The following is a 16,271-nucleotide window of genomic DNA, read 5'->3' on the forward strand; positions in this document are numbered from 1 at the left end:
GATATAGACATATATAAGCAGAGTAAGTCCTTGTCTATTCTCTCATAGCTTCATAACTGTTTACCTGTCTTGCTGTATTCATTCTCTGATATCAAACCTCACAGACAATCAGTGATTATTTTCCAGATTTATGATATGGTGTCCTACAGTATTTTATCCCCTGCAATATTCTCTGCTCTCTTCCTTTGATTTATAATACCCTGTGCTCTGCGGCACACATCATAGCGTGCTGCTTTATGCTGTGGCACAGCAGCGCTGATCAGTAGCCCTTGGAGGTGATTTATGAGCAATGAGATTTCCGGTCAGAACAGCTTAATTGAGCCTGTATATGCTAGCAGAGCAGTCCTTGAGGAAGGGATAAGGTAATGAGGTGGAAAATGACGAGTGGGAGACACTTTGGCTGTAAATCAGCCTCCTTACATCCGCCAAGAGGAAACGTTTTAAAAAAAACAAAACAAAGCATATACACCTGTGCTGATGCTGTGGAGCTTCAAGTTCACTTGACTGACCTTAGAACAATGCAGTGGGGTGACTTCTTGAGTGCACCCTCATTTTTCCTTTCTTTCATCACCCACTTATGTCTCGGATGGATTCCTGGTGAGCCTCTGTATGTAGTTAGCGGGCTCGCTCTTTGCACTTTTACTCTTACTTTGGACCTCTGGATATTACGCATTATTAGGAGCATGGATTTAAAAACTTTATTTTGTGCAGTGGGAGAGGCAGGAGGGATCCCACAGGGGGTTGGAGGAATATCCAAGAATGTAGCTGAGCACATAATCCAGACACAAGCTGCAATGCTGACAATGGTCGTCTGAGGTGGGCGGGAGGGTGGGGGTAAATTTGTCGAACCTCACTACTGGCGCCAGAGGGGAGAGCTGAGGGAGGAGATAGGGTGCCGAAGAAGTGCAAAAGAAGACTCGCATTGGACTCAGTGACTGCTGAAGTCAGCGGTATTGACTGACACCTGTCTTTGCAGTATTCATTGTGTGTCTATGTGTGTGTGTGTCTATGTTTGTGTGTGTGTGTCTATGTTTGTGTGTGTGTGCGTGTCTATGTGTGTGTGTGTTTGTACCTGGAGTAATGAGAAGAGATTGCAAGGGGTTCTAGATCAAGAAGCTCTTTTGTGCTGGTCAGCAGTAGAAATCTTGGACATGTTAAAACCTGGACACATAAAACTAAAAGTCAAAAATGACTCGGTAACACGGGGCACTTTACTGTGTGTCTTTGCATTTTCAAAATAAAGTGCTTCAATGTCAAAGAGTGTGTGGGTGTGTATTGTTGTAGCTTGCACAGGGCGATCGTGGCTCAAGAGTTGGCAGTTCATCTTGTAATCGGAAGGTTGCCGGTTCGAGCCCCAGCTCGGACAGTCTCTGTCCTTGGGCAAGACACTTCACCCGTTGCCTACTGGTGGTGGTCAGAGGGCCCGGTAGCGCCAGTGTCCGGCAGCCTCGCCTCTGTCAGTGCGCCCCAGGGCAGCTGTGGCTACAATGTAGCTTCCCATCACCAGTGTGTGAATGACTGAATGTAGTGTAAAGTGCTTTGGGGTCCTTAGGGACTAAGTAAAGCGCTATACAAATACAGACCATTTACCATTTAATAATCATTAGCTGTTGGCAATGGTGAAATTGAAGTGAGTTAAAGGAAATGGGAGGCATAAAGATTTAAGGTTTATGTTTGAACCACTGCATTCTCACAGGGAAGTCCTGCCACTCAGGGTGTCGCTCCCTTTTTTTGCTGGGGCTATGGTGATGATATTTATTGTCATCCTGTCACTTTTCCCCCAGAATTCATTGGTAATCTGCTCTGTTGGTATTTCTACACATTGGACTTGGCAGAATCAGGCCAGTTTAAGACCCCCAAAAATGCACTCGGAAGCTCTAAATTGGCTCCCATTTCTCCATAGCTACTTCCCCGCAGGCTCTCTATGCATGTGCGAGACAGTATGTAAGTTCAGTATAATCACAGCTCGCAGCACAATGTGGCATGCAAGGGAAAATCGGCCCCATTTACCATCATAAAAGACAGTGAAATCTTACATATATCAAGTAATATGACACTGAAGGGAAATCAGGGCTCCAGGGTGGTCTTTCCATTAAAAAGAAAAACAAACAAAAAAAGCCCAGTATGAGCTGCAAGATTTTTTTTTTCAGTGCACAATCATATTATCAAAGGACACTGTGGCGCAATCCTGGGAATACCCTCTTCTGCCATAGCAATGAGGAAAGATGCAAATAAACAAAGATACGTACCACAGGAGATAAATCCTAACTTGGAAACATTTCCATTCACTTCCCCATAAAACCCAGAGATGTCAGTCATCTAAAATTAGATGAATGAGCTGAAAATGGATATTTATGGAAACACAGCGAAACCTCTCCCTTAAGAACTGTTTTTTGTCAGAAGAATGAAAAATTGTATAATTCATCTTTTTATGCCAAGCTTGTCAAAAAAAAAGAGAGCATAGGCTTGTTTATTGTATAGCTGCCTAAATCGTTCTTGTTGCAACAATGACACCAGTTATCAGGTTGGATTTATAACATAAGGAAGAACAACATAGCCTCATCTAAATCTCATACAATGCAGAGCCTAATCCTCACAGTCCTTGTGTGGAAAAAAAAAAAAATGTAATCCCGTTTGCCTGGTTTTACATCATACGTCCATTATTTCTTTTGTGAATAACATCCTTTCTCTGGTCGCCTAATATCTGATAATCAGGGTAATTCTCCCACTCCTGAATCCTCACAGGCTGTGCTGTAATTTTCTAATACAAGGGCTGTAATCACGCTGTCAGACCTGCCTTGTGCTGAAGAAAGCTGCTGTGTGTAATGCAAGGCCTGCAGGCAGCCCTGGCAGATAATTGAGGGTAGTTAGCGGTGGCAGGGATGCTTTTTGAGTGAAGATTTAATGTTAGCTTGCATCCTTGAGGAGGATGTTGGTTATCGACTGTCTATAAAGACTAGAAAGGCCCGGGCCAGGATCTGAGGGTATTGATCTGTAAGGAAAGCAGAGCGATGCCGGCCGTGTTCAGGTGGTTCTGTGGGATATGTCAGCAAGGTCACCTGTGCAGGGCCAGGCTCGGCCATGCTACACTGTGATGTTGTGCATATTTGATATGCAAAAACAGAATGATTGATTTTCTTTTTTCTTTTTTTTTCTTCCATTGAGGTATTAGGATTCAGATTGTGCGAGGCGAAATGTCATCCAAAGCGGATGTGGTTCTCAAAGTCGGGGAAAGGGACATTGAATTTCAAAGAGATTTCATGCTGCGGTGCTGTTGAATGACGGCTGAGAGGAAGAGATATCAGTGCAGGTGCAGAGTGCAGGAGAGGCGGAAGGACCATGATATCCATGACAAATTCATTATGTCACCGTCACTGAGTTATTACGGATCTAATGCATATTTTTTTAGTGAGTTTCAGAAAGCCCATTTACATCCTTACCCACATCACTTCTTAGTTACAGAGCAGTTAAAAGGACTTTAATAGAGGCTTACAGGCCTGAATTTTTCTCTAACATATGGGTGTAAGCTGATGCTTTTTTGCCCCAGGATTATAGGTTCCAGTTTGCATTTATGCCTTAGCTGACACTGATGGAAGCTCTTGAGAGGTATTCCCCTTCCTCACTTATAATCTGGTTATTATCAAATGCATTTCTGCAGACAGAGCAAAAATCACCAAGCCCTATAACAAAGCTTTTTTCCTTGGAACTTGTGTTGGAGGACACTGGCTGCCTCAAGAGAGAAGCAGGTCTTCATCTATCATCGCAGGGGCTGTTTTTGGGTTGCAGTGATACGCTCCCTAAGCCTCGCTCCTTACGGATGCAGTAAGGAACACTGCAGAAATCTGTTTGCTAAAAATAGTGCTCTCTATGCTATGGTTTTCTTCGCCTTTCTTTAAGATCCTCTCGAGAGGATGAGGCAGACATTAAAATGTCAACAAGCAGGGATCTATTTCACTTCTTAAATGAAGCCAGTTTGTGTGGGATGAGCAGGTGATGCAGTGCATCTCAAGGGAGCATGGTTTTGTTTCCAGCGTAGACGAGCTTCTGTATGTGGAAAATCTATAAGGCATCTCTGTGTGGAGGAAAACAGGACATGGAAGGCGTATTTACATACTTCATTTTCAGATGTTGGTGTCAGAAGCAGACTTTGTAAGTGAAAACAACTGCAGACATGATACTGTGCTAAACGTCTGTATCTAAAACTATGTCAGCATCCGCCTTCGATGATCTGTGTAGTCGACCTATGAATAACAAACAGTACTGTTTATTGTAACAACCCTGGTATGGCTGCTTAATAAATATACCTGGATAAGCAGAACAGAGATTACATTTAAAGAAAAATGTTTTCAAATCAGTTTGCAGAAATTTGTACAAAAGGAAACAAGTGTACTGTTTATACGCATCAAATACTAGTCTTATCCTTCTTTCTTCTGCTCCCTTTAGGGGTTGCCACAGCAGATTATCATCCATCTCACCCTGTCCTGATCCATGAGTCTTCCCTGTGGTTTTTGTCTTTTCCTCCAGTGTGACAGCTCCATATTCAGCATGTTTTGTTCAGTATGTCCACCATTCCCATTCTGCACATGTCCGGACCATCTCAGCCTTGCCTCTCTAACTTTGTCTCCAAAACACTCAACCTGAGCTGTGCCTCATTTCTAATCCTGTTCGTCTTCATCAGTCTGAATGAAAGTCTTAACATCTTCAACTCTGCCCCCTTGAGCTCTGCCTCCTTACTTTTTGTCAGTGCCACTGGCTCCCATCCATACATCATCTCACTACCATATTTTAAACTTTCTCTTCCACTTTTGCTTCTATTTTTCCATCACAAATCACCCCTGACACTTATCTCCACCCACTCCACCTTGTCTGCGATGTCTTCTTCACCTCTCTTATGCACTATTCATCACTTTGAATGGTTGACCCCGGGTATTTTAACTCCATCCATCTTCACTACCTGTACTCTTTGCATGTTCTGTCTCGCTTCTACTTTCATTCCTCTTCTCTCCAGAGAATACCTCCACCTCTCCAGGCTCTCTTCCACCTGGTCACAGTACAGATCACAATGTGTCCATTACCACTGGATACTAATGCTAATAAACAGGAATAGGATTAATAAGTAAAACACAAACAGCTTTGTAAGGGAAATGAAAGCTATACTGAAACAGTGATGTTGCCGAAAAGATAAAAATTTCACACCGTAAGAGTGGTCAAAACGACGATGTGATCATCCTGCCTCAGCAAAGTCTGTTACAGGCAGAGGTTTTATATAATTCTTTCCAGACGTGCTGTCTAACTCTTTCAGGTCTTCACGAGCACAAAGGCCTATGACTGAGTACTAGAAACACAGTGGTCAGCCAAGGACTGCAGTGTTCAGGGTTGCCCATCAGCTCAAAATTGGGATTCTAAAAAATAGGTAGGTACTCTGGACTAATGAAACTTAAAAATATCCACATCTGACCGAAGGTTTTTCTTTGCAGAGGAGTTGGGAAGAAGAAATTTACGGTGAAGCAAGTTACAACCTGCAAATCTGGAGTTCAATTAGTGAAAATAGTCACAGATGTGATCAAATTTACGGTCTCCAGCACAACAAGGACTCTAATCAAAACAATAAAAAGCTATTTTGCAAAAACAGCAATTAGCCCTATACAACAGAGGGTATGGGCCCCATGAATTGTTGATGTCAACACCATGGCTTACATGAAAAAACTGAAACAGTCTAAGCTCAGCAAGCTGCTTGGAGCAACACACAACAAATGTCAACTAAATACCCAGATGTGGTGTTAATAGAGAAAACTGCCTCTTGTTTTTTAGTATAACATTTGGTTATTGACTAGATTATTGACAAACTAGGTTATTGTTGGCATTTTTCACTGATTCACAGAAATGGGAACAAATTGTTATGTTTTAGCAACAAGCTGATAGTAGCAAAGATGGTAGCCTGGATGATCATGCCTGAAACCTGAAAGCAGGATCACCAGTTTCAAGGTGGGCATGAAAAATTAATCAGACTTTGAAGGTACGACTGTATTCATATCTGTGCACAATAGCCTCTTTGTTGACCTCACAAGTTACCAGGTTGCACTACGTAGGTACTCGGGCACTTTCAGTAGCTATACTTGTTAAAGTAAACCACAGACAATATAAAAGATAGAAATAGCGTCTCGTTTTTGCCATCAGTCTTGGTGCTTTGAGACAGGACATGATTAATTGTAAAAGTAAACACACACACACACACACGTTAGCTTAAAAACACAGGAAACTGCTTTACTTTAGAAGAATTACTAGCTTACAGCACTGAGCTAGCTAACCAGATATATTAGCAGTATAATGTTTGAGGAACTTGAGCAGATGAACAGTTTTGTCAGTTGTGTTGTTTTGACTGTTTGGTCTGTTCTTTTGGATTTTTTTCCATTTCTTAAGAACATGAATGTATTTATTTTTTGAGGCCTGCCACTTCTTCTTTTTGTTTGTCTTCTACATGTCCAATTTCCTCAAAATTTTTAAGGCCACAAAGCACCCTATGCTCATTCGAAGTAAAATATAAAGAAATGAGAAGTGGCTCGAGGCTTTCACACAGTACCGGATGATCATGCAACTTCAAAACCTGAAAGCAGGATCACTAGTTTCAAGGTGGGCATGAAAAATTAACCAAACTTTGAAGGTACATCTCTATTCATATCTGTGCACAATAGCCTCTTTGTTGACCTCACAAGTTACCAGGTTGCACTACGTAGATACTCGGGCACTTTCAGTAGCTATATTTATTAAAGTAAACCACAGACAATATATAAGATAGAAATAGCGTCTCGTTTTTGCCATCAGTCTTGGTGCTTTGAGACAGGACATGATGAGGGAGGGGCAGGTTTAACTGTAAAACTAAGTACACACACACACACACACCCTGGATAATCCTTCTTTCTGACTATAATAACCACCATGAGTTACAAAATGAGCTGCTGGCCATTAGAAGGAATGCAGGTTAAAGGTACTGCTGCATTGGCTTCTCAGACCCAGAAGCTATATCAATCTCTTAAAGCACTCTTAGAAACAAAATAGCAAGTGTAAGTACTGAAGTAGGTCATCATTTGTTAAAAGTTGTAAAAGTTTTGAAGAAGGCTCATTATGAAGGAACAGAATTCTTACTCATTTATTTACTTTTTTTATGCACACATACAATCAAGGATTAGATCAGTATCCATTGGCATTATACACTCTACCTACACAACATCAGCTATCCAACACATAATGACGTCAATGGACAAAAAGTTTCACAATGGCAAAACAGATCTAGGCAGTGCTTTCTTCGGTGAAGTCGGCCTCGGTCCTGACACGCCACTTTTACCTGTCACACGAAACGGTGAATTTAAACTTTGCTTGATATTGCATAATTATGATAAGAGTGAAATGACATGCAGTGCTGCTTTCAAAGCGTACTATAAGTATATGTTGCATCGGTGACGTATAGTGATAATCCGTTGCTAACTCACAGCACCATCTGGGTACATCCATTTAGAAAATAGCTATTGTGGGCTATTGCACATACAGTATGTGGTGAGTTGATGAACTGAAATGATGTTGCCCCTGAGGTTGCTTTGTTGTCAGTGGTAGTGTTTCCTGCCTCTCAGCTCCGCGAAGCGAGAACAGGGTGTGTGTGTGTGATGTCAGCCCCAGCAGGAGAAACCTGATTTACACATGTGCATATCGTACACAACACTGTGCATACCTCACAAATAAATGACTCACACTGCCTCATACTGTGTGTGCTTGGCTAGTCATCCTGGCAGGAAAGTGGCCACAGTTTTGTTTTTGTTTTTTTCTAGTACAGTATGTCTTAGAGGGTGCAGTGTATTGCCTATGCAGTTTAATGCTCTCCACTGATGGTTAAATGATACTACGGCACCATCTCTCACTCTCTCTGGCCTCTCCTCCACTCTTATATTTAGAGATGGTACTTCCTCAGAAGCTCTGATTGCCACATGTACTTCCTTTCCGGAAAGTGATCGGGAATCCTAATGCGCTGGAAGTCTTGGATACATTTCTCCAGCTCCTGCTCGGGAGTCATCTTCTCCTTGTTCGCTTTCCTTTTCGCAGCCTCTCGCTCCCGCACTCCAAAGGTTCTCACACGGAGCATGTCAGTCTTGCGGCGCATCTCTGCCTGCTGCAGCATGTGAACCGGCCCTTTAGGCACCGGCCGGTCCAGCGTCTGGATGTTGGAGTGCCGGCTCACGGGCCCGCAGATCACGGTTCCTTGAGGGGAACTGGCCTCTGACTGGGTCTCGGAGCAGGACGTGGAGAGGTCGTTGTAGGATGTGCCGCTCTCTCCCTCGCGCTCGCTTTTGTGGCTCTTGCAGCAGCAGTCACAGTGAGAGGACGACCACCGAGAAGGTCCGCCTACAAGACAATGCAAAAAGGTTTGTCAGTGGGGTCCGACCACATGCAGTTTGCAGAAAACCACCTCAAACAGTCTTTATGGAGACAAATCCCCACAGTAATCGACCGAAAAAGTTGGAGTGAACAAGCAAATGCTGACAAATGCCTGCACAGCAGTTTCGGTGTCCACACGAGTATCTTTCAATTATTCAAAAAAGGCCACAGCTGTAAGAACATGCGAGGTATTGGCTTTGACATTTAATTGCTGAATTTCAAAGAGCTGGTGGGCTGTGCATATTGCATCCCCTGATAAGGAGAACCTCGGAGCTCAGTGCAGCTCAGTGCGACTCCCTTAAAGACCTTTTCCCAAGGCGAAGCTTGTCTCGGAGCCAAAGCAATCTGCTCTGCTGTTGCAGCTTCTTATTGGAGCTGTAACCCTGGCTGCCAAGGAGGTGGCGCATGATTTTTGTGTTTTCGGATCACTCAGTCAAATAAGTCTGGGATTATGTTTTACACCTCTGGGGGAGCCACCGGGCCAGGAAAATGTAGGCAAACAAAGCACAATTTATCTCAGATGGTTAGAGTCAGCTCAGTGCATGTTGCAGGATGGGTAGATGTATGTAGACCTCTGATGTGCTGCAATCTCTTATCATGAATTTTGGGAACAGTGACTCACGCTCTGCAGCGAGCAGCAAACAGGTACAAACTAAAGATTTTTTTGTAGTCTTTTGTTTTTCTGCCCGTACCTTCTTCTTGTCTCATCTCACATCCTCCTACACGGCTAATTATGGACTGTACAGTACTGCCCGCTGGCTTGTGAAGTGTTCAAGTAAAGGCAGCAAACACTGTAGCTGTCTTTTATTTCCAAAAATAGCCACAGTATGTCTCATTTAGGTTGAAATGCGTAAACACCAGCATATGAGGAATAAACTCGCGGACACAGAAACATATTAATGGCTTTCCCCCCAGTGTTATCATACAGACCACATAGCAGTGATATCTCAGAGGGAGCAATAATTTGTCCATTACTCCCTCCAGTGCATGCGCCAATTTAAACTGAGCATAGTTCAAGGGGGATTTTAACCTCTCTGCGCAGACAGTAATAATGACCTTATCTGTAGCACGATGATTGCATTGCGCTGATAGTGAGAGAGTCACTAACAGCTTTTTAATGGCTAATCCATGAGTAAAGAGGCCAATCAGCATGCCAATCCTACCCCTCCCCTTTCCACATAATGAATCCCACTGAATCCGGCAGACAAACAGCACCAGGCAAATGGATGCAGGCTCTTTAGCAAGGAGGATGAAGAGGAGGAGGCTGAGCATTGTTTCGAAATGGATGGATGCTGTAGTCCAGAGGGGGAAACCCGTTTAGGAAACTAGCCAACACCCAATAATAGCAGCATGAAATTTCTGAGCCCATGCAGGGGAATGGATTGTATCAAAGCCGCCAATGAGGTTGAGAAGCACCTGTTTTTGCCTTTTTATTTTTGTTTTCCATAACAATTCATGTTGCTGGAGCATGGATACAGAAATGGGCTCTTGCCACGCAGTCAGTAACACAAAGACAAATCTGAGCGTTTGGGGAGAAGTTGTGAGGTTCTTATTTCTGCCGTCAGAGCCTAGTCAGTAAACAACTAAGAGACTTTCAGGAAACACAGGTGCATTTAAACAACTGGGTGGGTGTGATACACTCTGGTATCTTTTCAGGGAAGCCATTGATTGTAATGTGTTTTTTGTCTTTTTTTTCTCAGATCTATACACCCCGTCTAAGAGCTCATATTCCAACCACATTAACTGACTAGGGATGGTCCTTGGACTTGGGCTGTGCCTGCACTTCTCATAAATAACACAGAGAGAGGGAGTCGAGCTCTGCACAGAGCACGGGGCGCGAGCAGGCCTGTCACACCGGGTATCCTCTCCACCTCTGAGGAGAGCGGGAACGCTTGTCCCCGTGCCTGCAGAGGCCAGGTTTACACGGTTCTGGTGAACTGTGCATTCGCTTATAGGTGTTTAAAGGTTTTAAATGGCAGAAAAGTAGGACATGACTGAAGGCACAGCGATCTGACAAACTCAAATGCAAAATGTCAGAGGAATTCTTGCCAGACACTGGGGGGAGGAGGAGAGATTGGTTTTAACTGTGCTCCTAAACTGAGTCATCAGGGGTGTCTGATGATGGCAGCTTTAAAGGCAGAGCAGCGCTGTGCTCCAGTCATGCAATCTGAAAGAGACTCTGCACAATCGTGTGGTGAAAGTTGAGAGGCAAAATAATTTTTTTTTGAAAAAGGCAACAAGAACATTGTTATAGTACAAATCCACAAGGCCAGAATGCAATTTATGTCCCGTTCAGATGTGAGTGACCCAGATCTGCTTTTTAAATGTGAATATGGTGTGAACTGTGCCCTCAATCTACACGGATGAAAGTTTGGAACACACACACACACAAAGAGCATTTCACATCAAAGCTGTTGGAGTCAGGCACAAAGATACTTTAAAAATTCTGAAATAAACATGTCTGCTTCTGTTCACTTTCATTACTGTCTGTTATTTGTGCAAACACAAGAGAAGCCTGTGAGACCTGAGAGTATGAAGCTCCAGTTGCTGTGTTTTCTCTTATGAAATAATATTTTCAGGCCAAGACTTTGGGCGTGAAGCAAAACAAAAAAAAAAGAAAAGAAAAACATGTAGAAAATTGGCCCGTTTATTAACTTGGTGTTGGAGGATGAATGTGTATATTCATGCGTCATGCAGCTATTCAGAGAGTAAGCTCATACAACTTTCTCATCTTATATTTTTCAACCTCTATATCCAGTTACACACACACATATATATATATATATATATATATATATATCTTCCTGCCTCAGGAAGTAGTTTACATGCTTGTTAGCTCACAATTTAGGTCAGCATGTCCTTGGAGCAGAAAAATAAAGAATTGTCTTGCAAAGGCAGCGATTGTCCTTACACGGAGAGGGTAATCCATTTCACCAAGATAGTCTTATTTGCCGCAGAAGTATCACTTCAGCAGTTTGTGTCAAACCTCCTGCCGTGTATAATAAAGTCTGTAATATTTGCATACATTTGAATTTGTCAATATTAATTACCTCCATGCAGCCACCCTAATGTACTGAAACAACCATTATTGGCAGTAGTGATGAGAAGGAGCTGGGAAGTTGGGGTAACCCGTCCCAAAAAAGGACTACGTGACCTAATTCAAGGACACAAAGCATGGCTTGTTGTTTTTCATTGCTCTGGCTGAAATTATCTCCCTTCCATGAGGACAGTGACAGCATGACTGGCTGATTGTTAATGACAAGCGGGTGCTCTCCCCTCCCGAGTCATAGGGTGGCTGTCCGCTGAGTGTCTCCCTGACAGGGAGATGAACAAGCATAGCAGGCAGATTGAAATGTCTATATCAGCCTCTCCCTGTAGGCCTGTCCTCTGACCCAGAGCCACACCCCTCTTCTGCACAAGCACTGATGAAGCGAGATGAAGGGAGGACGTGTCCCGAGTAGTTTGCAGTGCTCTATTCATCCCTTAAATGATGCCTCAGGAGAACGTGGGGGGTAGGGGTTTGTGGTCCCTCTCCCTGTCAGGTTGGTTTTAGTCAAAGAGGGAAATCTAAGAAAGTACACTGAACAATGAGTTTGAGTACGAGACTGTGCATACTTTATCAACTACATTCACTGGCCACTTTATTAGGTACACCCATTCAACTGTTTGTTGCCTCCAATATCAAATTAGTCAATCACATGTCAGCAGCTAGGTGTATTTAGACATGTAGACGGTGTCTACATGGCATGGCAGCAGATTGGTTATAGCAGCAGAAGACCACAGCAAGTGCAAGTGTCATCAGCTAAGAACAGGAAGCTGAGGCTACAGTTCAAACGGGCTCGTCAAAATGGAACAATGGGACTTTTTGGTACTCTTTCGGTCCCTTAGTTCCACATGAGCATTGAGTATACAGGGTCTTACTCGATATAGTAACAATTTGTGCATATTTGTACGTATTTTTGTACCCTATTATACCTATTTCATCTTATTTTTTTATAATATGTTTCTAATTCACTTTTTCTTCCTGACCCTTGTGCTGCTGTAACAAGATTAAATAAAGTCTTTAAAATGTCTTTAAAAAAAGACAGCCTAAAGTATTGTTGCTGACCATGTCCATCACTTTATGACTACAGTGTACCCATCCATGATGGCTGCTTGCAGCAGGATTTTCATGTCACAAAACTCAAATAATCTCAAACTGCTTCCTTGAACTTGACAAAGGGTTCACTGTACTCAAATGACTTCCACAGTCACCAGATCTCAGTCTATGGCACGAAAAATGTTCTAAAGGCAAAAGTTCAACCTAATGAATTGGTTGGTGACTGCAGAATGCCACACACCTTCAAAAAACCTATAACATGCCAGTGACTAATATACAACGGTCTCCTTCTGCATACCAACACAGGGGATCCCCTTTTCTTCAGAAAACACTCAGTCCTGTCCATAATGTGAAGACTTTCACACCCGAGCAGCCATTAAGTATCTCTGGAGGGATCGTAAAGGTGTTAAATGTCAGACAGAAAGAGCTGTTATACCTGCTCTCCAGCAGATTCAAAGAGCAGAAATAGCAGAAGCAGAGACTAAAATAATAACTTCTGTGTAAGTGCTGCCTGCACAATTCCATTAAGGGGGGAGAGTCTTCAGAGAAATATGAGAAAAGGGTTAGATACAATCATAAAACCTCCTTAGCTGATTAACGGTTAACGATTATGTCTGAATCCCAGGCAGTGTGCACAAAATGTTTCAGAACAACAATCTATTTTATTGGATGAAGTCAGCTAAAAAAGTTGTGTTTCAGTTTGTTGATATAGACTGTAGGGTCTACAGAGGGAATTTGGGGTTTTATTACTCAATAAAACAGAAAAGAAATTCTCAACAGCTAGAAAAAAAAAATAGATTTTCACCATCTTTTTTGGAACAAAATGTTCTATAAATCAGGCTATGAATGATGTATGAATACAGCCCATGTGTAATGACCTTCGGAATAAAGATGGGAATAAAACTGGAACGGTTTCTTTATGGCTCAGAGTATGAGAATGAACTTTTTTCCAAGTAAACAGCATTTAAAGTTATGCACTGTAGAATTTCACACACTTTATGGCAATTTTTCTAACTAATACATGTAGATATCACCACGAGACCTCCCGGCAGTTATTAAAAATGTGATTATTTGCATATATGTTCGGTAAAAAAGTGATGTGAAGACCTAAATATGTATTCAATTTTTTTTTTTAGTTTGTCTGAAGTAAAACATGGTAAGTAGCAACAAAGTTTAAAATCTGAAGCTTGACCAGTCTTTTCATTTCAGTGTACAATTTGCTTAAGACTGATTAAAATCCATCATCAATGACAATCTATATTGCGTTTTTTAGTTTGTCACACACTTGTGTTACAGTATACTTAAACCAGAGGACAATCAGTATGCACAGACAGTCTTAAACGTGAACAATTCCAGCTTTCATGTTGGGTTCTAGCTCTTTGTGTTGTAGGAAAATTAGGTTAAAACTGGGTAGAAATCGTAAAAGCTTGTAGAAGGTCAAACATTTAGAAACCATGCGGCAGGGCCGCAAAACAGGCCACAACATAATCTTTCAAAGAGCGATTGATTTCAAAGACTCGATTTTCCCTTTGAGATGTTTAATAAACTCATACTTTACTCCCAGGGTGGAGCAGATTGCCTGCGTGAGCTGATGTCACGCACAAAGTTCGGTTACCTTTGGGAGATGGAAAAAAATGGCACATGCACACAAACCTCGCCTTGCTTCCAACCATTTTTCCGCCCAGGTGCTCTTTAAGACGTGTATGAGTTATTCATGGGAACACCATCCATCTCTTGTAGGCGCTGCCAATCCATCCAGACTCCAACCAGGCTCCGTGGGAGCTCAGGGACGGTCCAATCTCTGCCTCCATTACGCCCAAGCAATTGATTACTTTCACTGTCTTTCCCTGCCGATTTGTGGCCATTGTTCAGGAGCCATTATGGGCAAACATCATCTCTTTCACAGCTTAAATGAAGACTGCACAGTTATATTAACAGACTAGAGGAAGTACAATCATCCTCCATCTTTACTGTACAAATTACTCCCATTTTGACAAGGCTCTCTGCACCGCTCTTTCAAAGTGGGAAAGATGAGCATGTCTCTGGTTTCGCCGATGAGCAGGCTAGGATGATATTTAGTCCAAGATGACAGCTAGTTTTCATTTATGAATTGCCTGAAAGTTCTCCTATGGTGTAATGGTGCCTAGAGTGTCTCTTTAAATAGGGAGTTTGTTTTTTTTCTTCCTCGGTGGATGACGGCAGTTGAGGAAATATTTTGGGATCACAGATTGCTTTTTAATTAGCAGCAGCACTCCCCTCTTTCCCCGGAGATAATTAGCAGTGAGGGGACCGGTCCCAATTGCCAGCTGGGAGGTTAGAGTTTTTAATCACTACAACGATAATGTTGTCACTACCAGTGGAAAACAGCAAACATGTCTATCATGCTAAACAACCTACGTCTCTGCCTGGGATGTCACTTGACAGAATCGCTTATATAAGGCCATTTCTGCAAGTCAAAGGGAGGGGGGTGAAAAGTGTGTAATGATATAATTAAAATGCTCAAAGTAGGTTAATATTTTGATGTACTGAGTCAAATTTCTCTGCACAGGGTGTAATTGAAAATGTCAGAATATGACGACGTCCACATTTAAATTCCTCACTCAAAAATTTATGATCTTTCCCATTTTTTCTGTTTTTTCTCTTCTCATTTTGATTAAGTAAGCTATAATTTTGACTTTTCTCAAATATTTTACTTATGATTTAATCATTTTTAGCTTTTAAATTGCACAGTTTTGACTTGGGATTTTAAATAATTGATATTTTTCATCTCATGATGACTTTTTATGTATGACTTCAATCACCTTACTGTCTTGCTATTACGACTAACTTGCAAAGCAAGATCCCGGTTGACTGGATGAGCCTCTAAAAGCAAAGTACTGATCCCAGTCCTGTTCGCTCTGTGTGTTCATTAGCAGTTTCAGTTGTTTATTCAAAAGGTGTCCAAGTCATGCTTGGCTAAATGTGAATCATTCATCATGGCTGCAGCCTCCTGAGGAGATTGCCCTTTTAGATGAAAATATCATTTGTTTTAGTTTGAGGAGAAGCTGGCAGCCTATTCTACAGCGCAGGTGAGGATGACAATAACTGAGATAAGAGTGTCTTAACATGATGAGAGGAAAAAGTCCCCTGACTGTTAACAGAAAAGATTATGAATATGTGGAGTCCACACTAATGCTGCCAGACAGTGGAGCCAGAAAACAACTGACGCATTTAACAAGAAGAGCAACACGGATGATGCTAAGAAACTGACAGGCTGGAAGGAAGTCCTCCGTTTTTTTTTTCTTCCATTTTCTTTTTTTTCTTACCGCGCTGGATTGCTCTTCTTAGAGACTCAACAAACCCATCCTCCCTCTGACCATTTTCCCCACTATGTGAGTCTCTGTTAGAAGGAGGAGAGGGTATATAAAAAGAGAGCAGTAAAATGTTCAGCTGAAAACAACAAACAACAACAAAGCACATCTGTTTTCTGCCATCCCCGAAGGTGCACTTGTCTACATGCATTCTTAGCTTAGGACTACCTGCCCTAGGCCAGCCAGCGTCCCACATTTAGAATCAGGTTACAGTATTAGTTTTGAGAGTGGATGCAGGCTGCTGTGCTGCTGTGAAGAAAGGCCTGTCCCGCCTGTCTACCTTTGATGTGCCTATACATCACCCTATCTATCTATCTATCTATCTATCTATCTATCTATCTATCTATCTATCTATCTATCTATCTATCTATCTATCTATCTATCTATCTATCTATCTA

At 42.2% G+C, this 16,271-nt stretch overlaps 1 protein-coding gene across 1 annotated transcript in view; it reads right to left on the reverse strand.

Annotated features, from left to right (window-relative positions):
• Nucleotides 1-7,125: 7,125 nt before the first annotated feature.
• LOC102297680 (BTB/POZ domain-containing protein KCTD16) overlaps nt 7,126-16,271 on the reverse strand; it is a 12,490-nt gene continuing 3,344 nt past the window's right edge. The window contains exon 2 of the mRNA XM_005921230.3: nt 7,126-8,391. Within this exon, the coding sequence (XP_005921292.1) occupies nt 7,940-8,391 (452 nt within the window). The 3' untranslated portion in view covers nt 7,126-7,939. The remainder of the gene's footprint in view (nt 8,392-16,271) is intronic.

The sequence above is a fragment of the Haplochromis burtoni genome, unplaced genomic scaffold (genome assembly GCF_018398535.1).
Source record: "Haplochromis burtoni strain Fernald_Lab_line unplaced genomic scaffold, NCSU_Asbu1 Contig_10, whole genome shotgun sequence".
In the NCBI taxonomy this organism is placed as follows: Eukaryota; Metazoa; Chordata; class Actinopteri; order Cichliformes; family Cichlidae; genus Haplochromis; species Haplochromis burtoni.